Here is a 15189-nt window from a genome sequence, read left to right as displayed (position 1 = left end):
GATCACACAGTGGGAAAATTCTGCTGTTGTTTGAAAGAGTAATTGGAAGTCCCAGATAGAGGCTTAAAGTCATACAGCATGGAAATAGGCCCTTCGGCCCAACTTGCCCATGCCATGCAAGATGCAACTGCCTGCGTTTGACACGTATTCTTTTAAACCTAACTCGTCCTTGCTGACAAAGATGCCCTGTCTAAACTGGTCACATTTCCCTGGTTTGAGGGCCCATAACCCTCTAACTTTTCTGACCTATGCACCTGTCCAAATGTTTTTTTAATGTTGTTATAGTATTTGCATCAACTGCATCCTCTGACAGCTTGTTCCATAGATATACAATGCCTTCTGTGTGAAAAAGCTTCCCCTTAGGTTTCCGTTAAATGTTTCCCTTCTCCCTTTCAACGTACGTCCTTTGGTTCACGATTCCAAAATCGTGAGCACTGCCTTCTACATCACAGCTACTGACCTCCCCACCATCGAAGGGGTCGACAGGAGGCGCTGCCTCAAAATGTCAGCCAGCATCACCAGAGACCCACACCACCCTGGCCACGCGCTCATTTCACTCCTGCCATCGGGAAGAAGGTACAGGAGCCTGAAAACTGTAACGTCCAGGTTCAGGAACAACTTCTTCCCCGAAGCTATAATGTTATTTTAACACTACGAACTCCAACTAAACTCTGAACTGTTTTGGTTGCACTAGGAACTTTGGGTTTGGTTTGCTTTGCACCATATTGGGGTTTTTTTAAATTTTAGTGACCTTTTCTGTTTGTTTATAATATTATCTACTGAGAACTGGAAAGCAATGAAGGAATTGGTCACAGTCAGCATGGATTTATGATGGGGAAATCATGCTTGACTAATGTTCTGGAATTTTTTGAGGATGTAACAAGTGGAATGGATAAGGGAGAGCCAGTGGATGTGGTGTATCTGGACTTTCAAAAAGCTTTTGACAAGGTCCCACACAAGAGATTAGTTTGCAAACTTAGAGCACATGGTATTGGGGATAGGGTATTGACATGGATAGAGGAAGCAGAGTAGGAATTAATGGGTCCTTTTCAGAATGGCAGGCAGTGACTAGTGGGGTGCTGCAAGGCTCGGTGCTGGGACCCCAGTTATTTACAATATATATAAACGATTTAGATGAGGGAATTAGATGTAACATCTCCCAGTTTGCGGATGACACAAAGCTGGGTGGCAGTGTGGGCTGCGATGAGGATGCTATGAGGATGCAGGGTGACTTGGATAGGTTGGGTGAGTGGGCAGAAGCATGGCAGATGCAGTATAATGTGGATAAATGTGAGGTTATCCACTTTGGTGGCAAGAATAGGAAGGCAGATTATTATCTGAATGGTGTCAGATTAGGAGAAAGGGGAGGTGCAACAAGACCTGGGTGTGCTTGTACATCAGTTACTGAAAGTAAGCCTGCAGGTACAGCAGGCAGTGAAGAAAACTAATGGCATGTTGGCCTTCATTGCGATAGGATTTGAGTTTAGGAGCAAGGAGGTCCTAATGCAGTTGTACAAATCCCTGGTGAGACCGCACCTGGAGTATTGTGTGCAATTTTGGTCTCCTAATTTGAGGAAGGACATTATTGCTATTGAGGGAGTGCAGCGTAGGTTCACGAGATTAATTCCCAGGATGGCGGGACTGACATATGATGAAAGAATGGATCGACTGGGTTTGTATTCACTGGAATTTAGAAGGAAGAGAGGGGATCTTATAGCAACATTTAAAATTCTTAGAGGATTGGACAGGTTAGATGCAGGAAAAATGTTCCCGATGTTGGTGGAGTCCAGAACCAGAGGTCACAGTTTAAGAATAAGGGGTAGGCCATTTAGGACTGAGATCTATTGAAAAACATTTTCACACAGAGAGTTGTGAATCTGTGGAATTCTCTGCCACAGAAGGCAGTGGAGGCCGATTCACTCGATGTTTCCAAGGGAGAGTTAGATTTAGCTCTTAGGGCTAAGGGAATCAAGGGATATGGGGAGAAATCAAGAACAGGGTACTGATTCTGGATGATCAGCCATGATCATATTGAATGGCGGTGTTGGCTCGAAGGGCCGAATGGCCTACTCCTGCACCTATTTTCTATGTTTCTATGTTTACTGTATTTACAGACCTGTTGTGCTGCCGCAAGTAAGGATTTCATTGTTCCATTGTGCTATATATACCACAATTAAACACTGCTGACTCCCCACTTTGTGTAAAGATTGTGCATTTCACCTTTTCTGTTCCTCTCAGTTTAGTTTGGTTCAATTTATCATCACGTGTACAGTGAAAAGCTTTTTAGTTTGGTGCTCTCCAGTCAGCGGAAAGACTACACATGATTACAATCAAGCCGTCCAGAGCGTACTGATACAGGATAATGGGAATAACGTTTAGTGCATGATAAGGTCCAGTAAAGTCTGTGTAAAGATAGTCTGAGGGTCTCCAATGATTTCATGCACCTCTACAGGATCACCGCTCATCCTCCTGCTCTCTAAAGAATAAAGTCCCAGCCTGTCCAACCTCGCCTAAAAGCTCTGGCCTTCAAGTCCTGGCAACAATTCCAATGCTATTCTTTTAGGATATCATATAAGCAAACGTCTGGAGAGTGCATAGAGTATTAGGACTGATCAAATCATAACCTCCACAAGGTCCTTATCATGAACTCAGTACAATTTCTTGTTCATCCATCAACCTTTAACATGAGAATGTTTAATGGAATGGCGGTGCTGGCTCCAAGGGCCGAATGGCCTACTCCTGCACCTATTGTCTATTGGAAACTTGTGCTAGAACAGACATGTTACTTGAAGACAATCTGGAACTTTGGATGTGTAGGAAGGAACTGCAGATGCTGATTTACACCGAAGACAGGCAGCATCTCTGGATAGAAGGAACGGGTGATGCTTCGGGTCGAGACCCTTCTTCAGACTGAGAGTCAGGGGAGAGGGAAACAAGAGCTATGGAAGAGTAAGGTGTGAAAACACGAGATCAAAAGGGACGAATATCCAGGAAAGTGTAGAATAGATCATTGTTAGCTTGGGGAAAGTTTTCACACCTCACCCTTCCATCCATATCCCTTGTGTCCCTCTCCCCTGACTAAGTCTGAAGGGTCAACCCCAAACGTCACCCATTCCTTCTCTCCAGAGATGCTGCCTGTCCCGCTGAGTTACTCCAGCGTTTGTGTCTATCTTCCTGAACTTTGGGTGTCATTGAGCAAAATAATGGTCAAATGTGTTCAAGCAAATAAACAAGGGGATTTTATATGACGGAGGCAATTTACAAGATGTTCTTTTTTTTATTAAATAACAGAATTTATTAACAGATTTAGAAAATGCAATTACAGCAAAAAGCACTACTACAATAGTATGTGGGATCTCGTTAGCATTGTACACTGCCAGTTAGATGCATAATCAGGTTCAAAAGCGCCAAAATATCAGGTTGCATCCACAGAAGGCCGAAAGAACGATCTCGACAAATACATTTGGACTTTCATCGAAGGTGATCCGATCACATATCTCTCTGTACGTGCTGCCACATTAGGGTTTATACAAAATATTCGAGTCGGAATAATCTCTGACAAGCACAATTCCCTTTTTATTATTAATTTGCTTTGGACACCGATATTGTTTGATCATCATTGGTTTTCAACCCGCCACTTGCTAATTTCTGCTTGACTTTATTACCTCCTTTACACCCATGGGAACCAGCTAGTCATCTCGGCAGAGAAAGAAGTAAGTAAATATATCATTACAGTAACAGTTCAATTACAATTTTTTTAAATGAAAATAATATATTGCAAAGAAACCAGCACTGGGACTTAACACTGGAGACACAAAAATGAAAACTGCAGGTGCTGGAATCTTGGGCAAAACACAATGTGCTGGAGGAACTCAGCGTCTGTGGAGGGGATGGACAGATGTTTGTGGTCGGGGCTCTTCTTCAGACTGATTAATCTGAGCGAGGGTCCCTTTTTTCGAAACGTCGCCTGTCCAAAATGTCCCAGATTAATTTCACACAGGCCGCGTTTGTGGAGGGAATTGGCAGATGAGGTTCAGTCTGGAGAAGGGCACCGGCCTGGAACGTCGCCTGCCCCTTCCCCCTCCACAGATGCTGCCTGACCCGCCGAGTTCCTCCAGCACTCTGTGTCTTTTTGCAGGGGGTTTTGCACAGCTGAGTGTGGCCATCTAGCCGGTGAGGCAGGCGCTGTAGTACACAGCGTTGCTGGCGTCGCTCAGCACAGAGATGAAACTGCTCTCCTCGCAGGCTCTCGGGTTCAGTTTGGACAGAGAGACGTGAAAGGTTTGGCCGGAGTTATCTGTACGAGTCCTTGCCAGATTCAAATACTGGTCAAACTCGCTGCGGTCAACATCAGTCCAAAGCTCGGGTGGGCCAAAGTGTTCCACGTTGTTGTCAAGGTGCTGGGCTTCTGGAGGAGGCGACAGGTGTCCCAGGTGCACGGGCAAGTTACCCTGACCTTCGTGGCACATCTGGCCGTAGTACAGATGCTGCGGGCTCCTCAGCAGCTCTGCCACGTTGGCAGACATGTGGCCTGGGTAGCCCAGGACGTCTGCCTTGTCCCGGCTGTAGTCGTGGTGGTGATGGCGGTGGTAGGCAGCGTACGACACGTCGCCGTCTTCCTGGACGTGAGATGGGAAGAACACGGGGTCCAGCGCGTCCAAGGGGGACATCTCAGGCGTGGGCAAGCCGTAGTTCTCAAACTCCGGCGTGCCCAGTGCGTGATGCAGGTCGCGGTAGTGAACGAGCGAGGCGAGTTGATGCTGCCCACCGGCCCTGAGCTCAGACTGGCCCCGGCTGTACTGATCACCGCCGGCTCCCACTCTAGTCCTGAGACCGGCGCCGTGGGGTCGGGGCAGGCTGTGGGCAAGGAGGCTGCCCTCGGTCCGCTTCACCTTCTTGCTCGCCTTCTTCCTGCGCGGTCGGTACTTGTAGTTGGGGTGGTCTTGCAAGTGCTGCACTCGGAGTCTCTCCGCCTCCTCCACAAACGGACGTTTCTCATCAAAGGGGAGAGATTTCCAGGACTGTCCTGTAAGGTTGATGTAGAAACAATTCACTGACATTAACCCCACTGCAACGCCACACGCACAGGTCATTGAAAGTAAAGAACGTAAATCAAACCAGAGGTAGACACCAAATGCTGGAGTACCCAATTCCTTCTCTCCGATTCAGCTGTCAATGGGAAATCATGGACAGGCGACGTTTCGAACCCGGACTTCTCCTCAGCCTATTCAGTCTAAAGACCCGAAACGTCTTCTGTCCATTCCCTCCACAGATGCTGCCTGACCTGCTGAGTTACTCCAGCACTTTGTGTCTACCTTCGATTTAAACCAGCACCTGCAGTTCTTTCCTACACTGTAAATCAAAACAGCCTGAGTTCGAAACAGGGGTTCAGGTGAATAATTTAATATTAATTTAATATAACTTTAATTGTTATTTAACATTGAAATATTATCTAATTATTATAGTTTCCATGAAATACATTATTATAGTAGACATGAAGAAAGAATTGCGGGTGCTGGAATCTTGAGGAAAGCACAAAGTGCTGGAGGAACTCAGCAGGTCAGGCAGCATCTGTGGAGGGAGTGGACAGACGACGTTTCGGGTCTTTAGACGGAATAGACTGAGGAGAGGTCCGGTTTCGAAACGTCGCCTGTCCATGATTTCCCATTGACAGCTGAATTGTTCTGAAGAACAGGTTTACGTCTGAAGAAGTGTCTCGACCCGAAACGTCACTCATCCCTTCTCTCCAATGTTGGGGGGGGGGGGGGGGTCCAGAATCAGGGGCCACAGTCTAACAATAAAGGGGAGGCCATTTAAAACTGAGGTAAGAAGAACCCTTTTCACACAGAGTTGTGAATTTGTGGAATTCTCTGCCACAGAAGACAGTGGGGGCCAATTCACTGGATGAATTTAAGAGAGAATTAGATAGTGCTCTAGGGGCTAGTGGAATCACGGGATATGGGGAGAAGGCAGGCATGGGTTACTGATTGTGGACGATCAGCCATGATCACAATGAATGGCGGTGCTGGCTCGAAGGGCCAAATGGCCCCCTCCTGCACCTATTTTCTATGTTTCTATGTTCCCAGAGATGCTGCCTGTCCCGCTGAGTTAGTCCAGCATTTTGTGTCCATCAACAATTTAGAAACATAGAAACATAGAAAATAGGTGCAGGAGTAGGCCATTCGGCTCTTCGAGCCTGCACCGCCATTCAATATGATCATGGCTGATCATCCAACTCAGTATCCTGTACCTGCCTTCTCTCCATACCCCCTGATCCCTTTAGCCACAAGGGCCACATCTAACTCCCTCTTAAATATAGCCAATGAACTGGCCTCAACTACCTTCTGTGGCAGAGAATTCCACAGACTCGCCACTCTCTGTGTGAAAAAAAAGTTCTCATCTCGGTCCTAAAAGACTTCCTCCTTATCCTTAAATTGTGACCCCTTGTTCTGGACTTCCCCAACATCGGGAACAATCTTCCTGCATCTAGCCTGTCCAACCCCTTAAGAATTTTGTAAGTTTCTATAAGATCCCCCCTCAATCTTCTAAATTCCAGCGAGTTTAATTTAAAGTTATTTGGTCTGTGGTCTTCTATGGACTGTGTCCTTGGTTGCGCTGTGGACCTGGGTTTTTGCACTATTAAGGTTACCCTAGTTTTACTGCTATGAATTTATTATATTTGTGATTATTATATAATAACTGCGTTGTTCGGTTTGTAGGCCTGTCACCTAGTAATGTCACCGTTCCGTTGGCGGGACGTGTGACAATTAAACGCCAGGAGAATGAACCTGAAGCGGCCCGACCCGAAACACCATTTGTCCATTGCCTCCACAGGTGCTGCCCCGCCCTGGGTTCCTCCAGCACTTTGGGTTTTATTGACAATTAATTTACATTTTCGTCGACAATACGACTGCGGGCTTTTCGCAAAGTATGACACACACACACCCACACCCACAGACAGACACACACACATCCTGATGTCAGTCAGATTGTAACTTCGTTTTGCACCACGTTATCAGTTCAGTATTCTGAATCTAGCCATCGCTGTAGAAACAGCAGCAGTGACACAAATCTCTCCCCCTTGGTCCCTGCATGCCTGCCCAGAGTGCCCAGTGTGAAGAAGGGTCCCAATCCATGTTCTCCAGAGATGCTACCTGACCCACTGAGTTACTCCAGCACTCTGTGAAACGTCACCTATCCATGTTCCCCACAGATGCTGCCTGACCCACTGAGTTACTCCAGCACTCTGTGTCTGTCTTTGCCTATAACCCACCTTGCGCCCGCGTTGTTAGTCAGGGCCAATAACTCACCGAGCATTTTGCTGAGAACTGCGTTGTGCAGGTCGGGGTTTTGTTGGGCGAGCCGTTTGCGTTCGTCCTTGGCCCAGACCATGAAGGCGTTCATCGGGCGACGGATCCGGGATTCGCTGTCGCCTTTCCCCTCCGCTTTACTCGCGGCGACAACTGGCGCAAGAGTTGTGGGTTGCGAGGCGGCAGCGCTCTCGCCCCGACCCCATGGGGAAGCGGCCGTGTCCAAGCCTGCTCCCCCGGGCTGACAATCCTCTACACGGCAGTATTCCGCCTCAGAAATACTCATTCCAGCCAGAACACTTCTTTATCTGAGCGCCGATAGCCAGCTGCCTGCGACTGGGTGGACTCTTCACTGACAAACACAAACACCTTAAGTCTTGCCAACTTCTGCTCCTGGCTCCACCGCTCCGGAGGCAAATATACAGGAGCGACGCCAATCAGAGACCGGGAGGCGTGATTCCACCAGTCGATGGATAAAGTAGAGGAAGGAACTGCAGGTGCTGGTTTAAACCCAAGATAGACACAGAAATGCTGGAGTAACTCAGCGTCTCTGGAGAGAAGGAACGGGTGACAGTGCACCAAAGATTATGGTGAGGCGGAGGGGGAGTTCACCAGCAAACCCATCGTTCGGCGGCTTCTTGGGCAGTGCGATTCTGACGAGCTCGCAGGCTGTCTAATAAATGTCAGTGTAAATAGGGTGGACGCACAGTCTTTCACCCTGAGTAGGGGAATCGAGAACCAGAGCTTGTTGTCAAGCTGGAAAGGGCGCAGAGAAGATTGACAAGGAGGATGAGAGGAGATCTTATCGAAACATATAAGATTATTAAGGGGTTGGACACGTTAGAGGCAGGAAACGTGTTCCCAATGTTGGGGGAGTCCAGAACAAGGGGCCACAGTTTAAGAATAAGGGGTAGGCCATTTAGAACTGAGATGAGGAAAATCTTTTTCAGTCAGAGAGTTGTGAATCTGTGGAATTCTCTGCCTCAGAAGGCAGTGGAGGCCAATTCACTGAATGCATTCAAGAGAGAGCTAGATAGAGCTCTTAATGATAGCGGAGTCAGGGGGTATGGGGAGAAGGCAGGAACGGGGTACTGATAGAGAATGATCAGCCATGATCACATTGAATGGCGGTGCTGGCTCGAAAGGCCGAATGGCCTCCTCCTGCACCTATTGTCTATTGAGGGTGCGGGGGCCCTGAGCTACAGGGAGAGGTTGACCAGGCGAGGACTTTATCTTGGCCCTCTGCAGAGGGTAGTATGTATCTGGACCGAGCTGCCATCGGAACCTATAGAAGTAGGTATAATTAACAGGTATATGGATAGGAAAGGTTTAGAGGGATATAGGCCAAATGCAAGCAAATGGGACTAGCCCGGAAGGCCAACTTGGTCAGCATGGTCAAGTTGGGCCAAGGCCGTCCAGCTGGATGATTCTATGCTGTATGGATGAGTGAAGGGCCAGGGTGATGATGACTGCCTTGGTTATGCTGGTCGACAAATTGCAGTGGATTCAGACTGAATGGGAAGCTGGAGTTAATGTGCCCCACGACCAGCTGCTCAAAGCACTTCATGGGAGTTGATGTCAGAGCCATCAGACTGTGGTCACACGTCACCACACCTTGACTTTCTTTGGCACCTACATCGCAAAGCAGGTGGGAGTGTCAGCTTGCAGTGGGGGAAGATTGAAGATGTCTGCAAATGCTCAGGCCAGCTGGTTCTGATAACATGGCCAGAGACTGCCAGATCTGGGCCAGTCACTATGCATGGGTTCACTGTCAGGAGGGGTAATCTGACGTCTTTGATAGAGGCCATGGGTACAGGTGTACAGGAAGCTGCCGTGTGCACCTGTACAATTCCCCAGACCCTCTGCTCAAAATGAGTACGGAATGTACTGGGCTCGCTGTGGAGAGATGTGCTGTTGCCAGCGATTCTTCCCAACTTCACTCTGTTGCCCGTTGAAGCAAGCAAGTCTTGCCACAAGCGACTGGAGTCGGGCTGGCTAGTCTGGGCTCTCAGCTTGGTCTGGAGGTGTACCTTGGTGTTCTCGGTGGCTTTGCAATGCTCGCACCTGGATATCCTCTGCAGGTTGGGATCACCTGACTTGAATGCCTCAGACTTGGTCTTCACCTTTGGATTGGCAAACCGCAGGCTGAAAATTTCAACGGCAGAGCGTATGTCAAAATGGGCCAAGGAGTCACTGAGAAATGGGACCTTGGCAGAACAAATAATGATGCTCAGATAGCCAGGCAATTCAGTTATTACACCAGTGGCTTCTGAAATCAGCCATTGCCCCTCGAAGTATGATAGTCCTAACCTCCTGGTCATCTAAACTTTGTGTGCCATTAAAGAGCAGATGTTTATTTGGCTCTGGACGGACTGTACATTATCATGGTCCAATGTGCAATCAAGACATGTCTGAGATATTGACCATCAGGATGTAAGTTCTGGGAGGACAACAACTGGGGTACAATCAAGGAATAATCAAGGACCTTTCCCATCCCAAATATTCCTTCTTCTCCCCACTCCAAGGAGCCAGAAGATACAGAAGCTTGAAAACCCATACCGCATGACCCAGGAATAGCTTATTCCCATCTGTTATCAGACTTCTGAACAGTCCTCCATAAGCTCGGGTCTAGTCCCAATTCACCAACCTATCTCATTTTGACCCAGACATCCTACTCTATGACCACATTTTGACCCAGACACCCATTCCTTCTCTCCTGAGATGCTGCCTGACCTGCTGAGTTACTCCAGCATTTTGTGAATAAATACCTTCGATTTGTACCAGCATCTGCAGTTATTTTCTTACACTATCTCATTTTGGTTATTGGACCTTTTCTCTGGAACTGTTCAGCTACAGTGCTTAGGTCTCTATTCTTTTCACAAAATGCTGGAGTAACTCAGCAGGTCAGGCAGCATCTCAGGAGAGAAGGACTGGGTGACGTTTCGGGTCGAGACCCTTCTTCAGACTGATTCAGATCTCTATTCTGCTCTCTGGTATTTTTCCCTTTGCACTGCCTGTTGTACTTGTGTATGACTTGCCCACATTCATGTATAGTACTATCTGACTTGATGGGGTAGCACACAAACAAAGGTTTTTCACTGTACCTCGGTACACATGACAATAATAAACCAGAACCTAAACAATGTTACGGTGTAACTATGAAGACTGGTGAAGGACAGTAGTCGGGTTTGGCTTCAGTTCCTTCAGTAGTATTGCAGAAATTAAATCACCATTCCCAGACACAGGGGCTACATTTGGAGCATGTATATATGTGCATATAAGGTATGTATATAAGGTATATATATATACATACCTTATATGCGAACAGATACATGCTCCAAATGTATACACCGATCAGCCAAAACATTATGACCTGATGAGCCAAAACATTATGACCACCTGCCTAATATGCTGTTGGTCCTCCGTGTGCAGCCCCATACGCAGCAGGGTGCGATGCACTGTGTATTGTGACACATTCCTCCCGTGACCATCATTAAAATTTTCAGTGACTTGTGCCACAGTAGACCTTCTGTCAGTTCGGACCAGACGCGATAGTCTTCGTTGCCCTCGCGCATCGATGAGCCTTGGGCGCCCAACACCCTGTCTGTCGCCGGTTTGTGGTTTGTCCCTCCTCGGACCACTGTCGGTAGGAACTCACCACTGCTGACTGGGAGCACCCCACAAGCCTTGCCGTTTCAGAGATGCTCTGACCCAGTCATCTGGCCACAACAATTTGGCCCTTGTCAAAGTCACCCAGGTCTTTACTCCCGCCCATTTCTCCTGCATCCAACACATCAACTTCAAGAACTGACTGTTCACTTGCTGCCAAATATATCCCACCCCTTGACAGGTGCCATTGTAACAAGATAACCAATGTTATTCATTTCACCTGTCAGTGGTCATAATGTTTTGGCTGATCGGTACATATGTCATGTATATAAGACATGTGTGCATCAAGGCCACAAGCATGACGATTGAGGTGGTCACAGTAATGCAGCAGGTTGAGCTGCTGTTTCACAGTATTGGAGACCTGGGTTCGATCCTGACCTCGGGTGCTGAATGTGGAGTTTGCACGTTCTCCCCGTGACCGCATGGGTTTCCCCCGGGTGTTCCTTTGGGTACACCCAAAGATGTGTGGGTTTGTAGGTTAGTTGGCCCTCTGTAAATTGCCCCCATTGTGTAGAGAGTGGATGAGAAAGCGGGATAATATGGATGATATTGATTGATGGTCGATTGTCTGTGTGATCGATGGTTGGTGTAGACTTGCTGGGCCGAAGGGCCTGTTTCCATATTGTCACTCTAAATAATCAGAACATCAGGATACCTGGCGATCCTTTTTGTCTGGCACTGAGCTTCGGTTTAGTAAAATTAGCTAATTAACTGTGAAGTTTCAGAGTAAATTTGATGCTTATTTGAAAATTTGTGAAACAAAATGACAATTTCATAATTTAAAAGGTGGGTGTACATGTTTCAAACAGATGCCAGGATGTTTATCTCTATGTTTTCATATCTTATATCTTTTTAGCACCTTAAACATTTATGTTTTTAAAACATAATGCACAAGGTCTTTTACCCAGTGTAGGGGAATCAAGAACCAGGGATCAAAGGTTTAAGTTGAGACGGGAAAGATTTAATAGGAACCTGAAAGCTAACTTTTTCACAAAAAGATGGTGTGTGTATGGAACGTGTGCTGGAGGAGGTAGTTGAGGCAAGTACTATCGCAACATTTAAAAGACAGGTACATGGAGAGGAAAGATTCAAAGCCATTTGGGTCAAACACAGGCAAGTGGGACTGGAGTAGATGGGACAGCTTAATCAGTGTGGGAAAGTTAGGCCAAAGGGCATGTAACCATGTGGTACCACTCTATATGCCAACAAGTACATCATTTGGCCAGTTGCTGTTCCAGAATAGGTATCACAAAATGCTGGAGTAACTCAGCGGGTCAGGCAGCATCTCTGGAGAGAAGGAATGGGTGAATTTTCGGGTCGAGACCCTTCTTCAGACCAGGTTCCAGAATAGGTAAGAACACATGTTCCTCTACAAAACTCTTAGAATAATCATTTTGCCTTTAATACTTTTAATATAAGTCTGCTCTTTTTTATATTGTGTAGGAAGGAACTGCAGGTGCTGGTTTAAACCGAAGATAGACACAAAAAGCTGGAGTAATTCAATGGGACAGACAGCATCTCTGGAGAGGAGGTATGGCTGACTTTCGGGTCGAGAGCCTTCTTGTTCTTTTTATATTTTTATAAATTCACTTCCTTCAGAAACTTATTTTACTGGTGGCATGCAATTTAATTTACTGTAGATTCTCCATCCATTCGGCCCCAAATAAGCTCTGGACCACATAGACCTTGGGCTAGTGGTTTTGTCTGTTTGCATTATTATTGTTTGTTTTATGTGCATGTATATAAAGATATGTGTGCATTAATGTACATGTGTGTATGTATATATATATATATATATATATATATATATATATATATATATATATATATATATATATCTGGAGAGGAGGTATGGCTGACTTTCAGGTCGAGAGCCTTCTTGTTCTTTTTATATTTATATATATATATATATATAAGAAAAAGAGAAAGAGCGATAACCTTTTTCTCGTTATATGGAAAAGCGGTCTGCGTTTCTTACTTTCACCGATTTTGGTTCTGGTAGGAATTTTGGGCGTAATTCAGCACTTTCTCTTAACTTTACGCGACTGCAAACTGAGAAGGTGCACAAGGGTAGATTTGAGGCATTTTCAAATGTTTTCCTGTAGGTTTTATTCATACTAGTTAATTGGTGCACATGTTCTCCGCAAATAAATATTGGGGCAAAGAGGATAAATATTATGTTTAAGGTCGTGAGAACTCCCTTGAACATACACCTGAACAAACCTTGGATTTAATACCCTAAACAAGGACAATCGAGCATTTAGTCAATCAGGGATGTGCTCAAATCCTAGAACAGAATTTCAATCTACAATCCTCTGACTCAGTGCTCCAGCGAATACCGTGATAGCTGTAAAACATGTGGAAGTATGGCAGCTCTACGCATCAGGTTCAACGATGTTGCATCGAGGAGATGATATTTTGTTATAGAAACAGAACCGCTTTCTCGTGCACTTTCGATGTCCGCTGCGAAACGCATCCTTGCAGTGGACAGACGCAAAATGCTGGAGTAACTCAGCGGCACAGGCAGTTTCTCTGGAGAGAAGGAATGGGTGACGTTTCGGGCCGAGACCCTTCTTCACACCGTTCTCGACCCGAATTGTCACCCATTCCTTCTCTCCAGAGATGCTGCCTGTCCCGCTGAGTTACTCCAGCATTTTGTGCTAATGTTCGGTTTAAACCAGCATCTGCAGTTCCTTCCAACACTCTTGCAGCGGACTTCTACAAAGCAGCTTCCGGCTAGGATTAAAATAGGAAACTCTGATGAGATACAGTATTTTTTTTTTCATTTTCACGTTTTCGTTCCTCTGGTTATTCGGAAATGTTAACAACGGTGTTGACAACTCCTTACCAGTATTGTTGAGATGCAAATTTAAACAGAGGATCCATTGTGATGACAATTGTGGCGATCTAACGAGGTAATTGCTACATTGCTAATGATGTGATTTGGAGGTTTTGAGGTAAAACTAGACCAAAAATACTTTTAATTTCTTTACCGCTGCTTTTCAATTTTAATAATTCGGTATTTGATTTGGGGGATTTTAAACAACGAAAATATCATAACATTGGGTCCAAAAGAAGCCTTGTACTCGTTTTTGAAAAGTGTCGCATGCTAGTAACAGGGGCTAAAGCTGAACCTTAAATTAGATTTACAAAATATTGTCAACGGTGACTTTATAATCTTATTAAAAAATGTCAATGATTATTACTCAGCTGTTATCATTCATTCTGTTTTATCCCATTTAATATGAAGTTTTTAAACTGAATATTTTAAATGCCCAAATTATCTTGTGTGCATACAATTAGATTCATTAAACGTATTTCAGAAAGTCCCTCCATTTACATTCACACGATTGGAAGTAACTGTTCTGTCTTATTAATTTCTTACCAATACTTTCAGCACTGTATCAGAAATAAGTAGCTTCTACTCCAAGAGATTGAAGGTGACTATTCTGCATAAAATAACTCATGCTGGAATTTCGATAATTTATGTAGACGGAGGTAATTAATTATTATTGATATTTGTGGTTCAAAGAAAGAAAAAAAAGACCCCTATTAACAGGAATAACTCTTGGCCAGAGGACTTATGTGCACTTAATGTAACGAAGTAAATAATAGAAATGTATTTTTTTTTAAGTACAATCGAATAATATTTTGTTACCTATTCCCTTTCTCCGGAGATGCTGCCTGGCTCGCGGTTGTTCCATCTTTTTATCTCTATCTTCAGTTTAAACCAGCATCCGCGGTTCCTTCCTACACATTATACCTAAATATTTTGTAATAATTGTGTGTGGGACTCATTCAAACGCAATGCCCGTAAATCCAAAATCAATTCCTGGTTTTAAGGGAATTTAAACTTTTATTCAAGAAAGTATCTAAAAAAAATCACAGACCACACTACACTGTTGTGTTGGTTGCTCTGTCGCGGCTGTAGAAGTAGTTTGCACAAAACTACAGGTGAAGGTTGTTAGCCTGGTAACGCTGAGCTGAAATATTACTTGAAGTTATCCAGAACGTAGCGCTCCGGCGTCAGTTGGCGACGAAGGGTCTCGACCCGAAACGTCACCTATTCCTTCTCTCCTGAGATGCTGCCTGACCTGCTGAGTTACTCCAGCATTTTGTGAATAAATACCGCGCTCACTGGTACATTGATCGCCATCTATGTGATAATAATGTGGTGTATCTGATGTTCACCCCGCCGTGAAACCCGTCT

The 15189-nt window shown here is 45.4% G+C and overlaps 1 protein-coding gene across 1 annotated transcript; it reads right to left on the bottom strand.

The window, feature by feature from the left end:
- Window positions 1-3308: 3308 nt before the first annotated feature.
- Window positions 3309-7688, bottom strand: LOC144604565 (transcription factor Sox-18A-like). The gene is made up of 2 exons (XM_078419142.1): window positions 7311-7688; window positions 3309-5026 (listed from the first exon to the last, which is right to left on the bottom strand). The coding sequence occupies exons 1-2, from the start codon at window positions 7594-7596 to the stop codon at window positions 4167-4169; spliced, it is 1146 nt and encodes a 381-aa protein (XP_078275268.1). The 5' UTR covers window positions 7597-7688; the 3' UTR covers window positions 3309-4166.
- Between the last annotated feature and the right edge of the window lie 7501 nt (window positions 7689-15189).

The sequence above is a fragment of the Rhinoraja longicauda genome, chromosome 22 (genome assembly GCF_053455715.1).
Source record: "Rhinoraja longicauda isolate Sanriku21f chromosome 22, sRhiLon1.1, whole genome shotgun sequence".
Classification (NCBI taxonomy): domain Eukaryota; kingdom Metazoa; phylum Chordata; class Chondrichthyes; order Rajiformes; family Arhynchobatidae; genus Rhinoraja; species Rhinoraja longicauda.
Note: the sequence above shows the minus strand (reverse complement) of the source record. Positions and strands in the feature narration are given on the sequence as shown.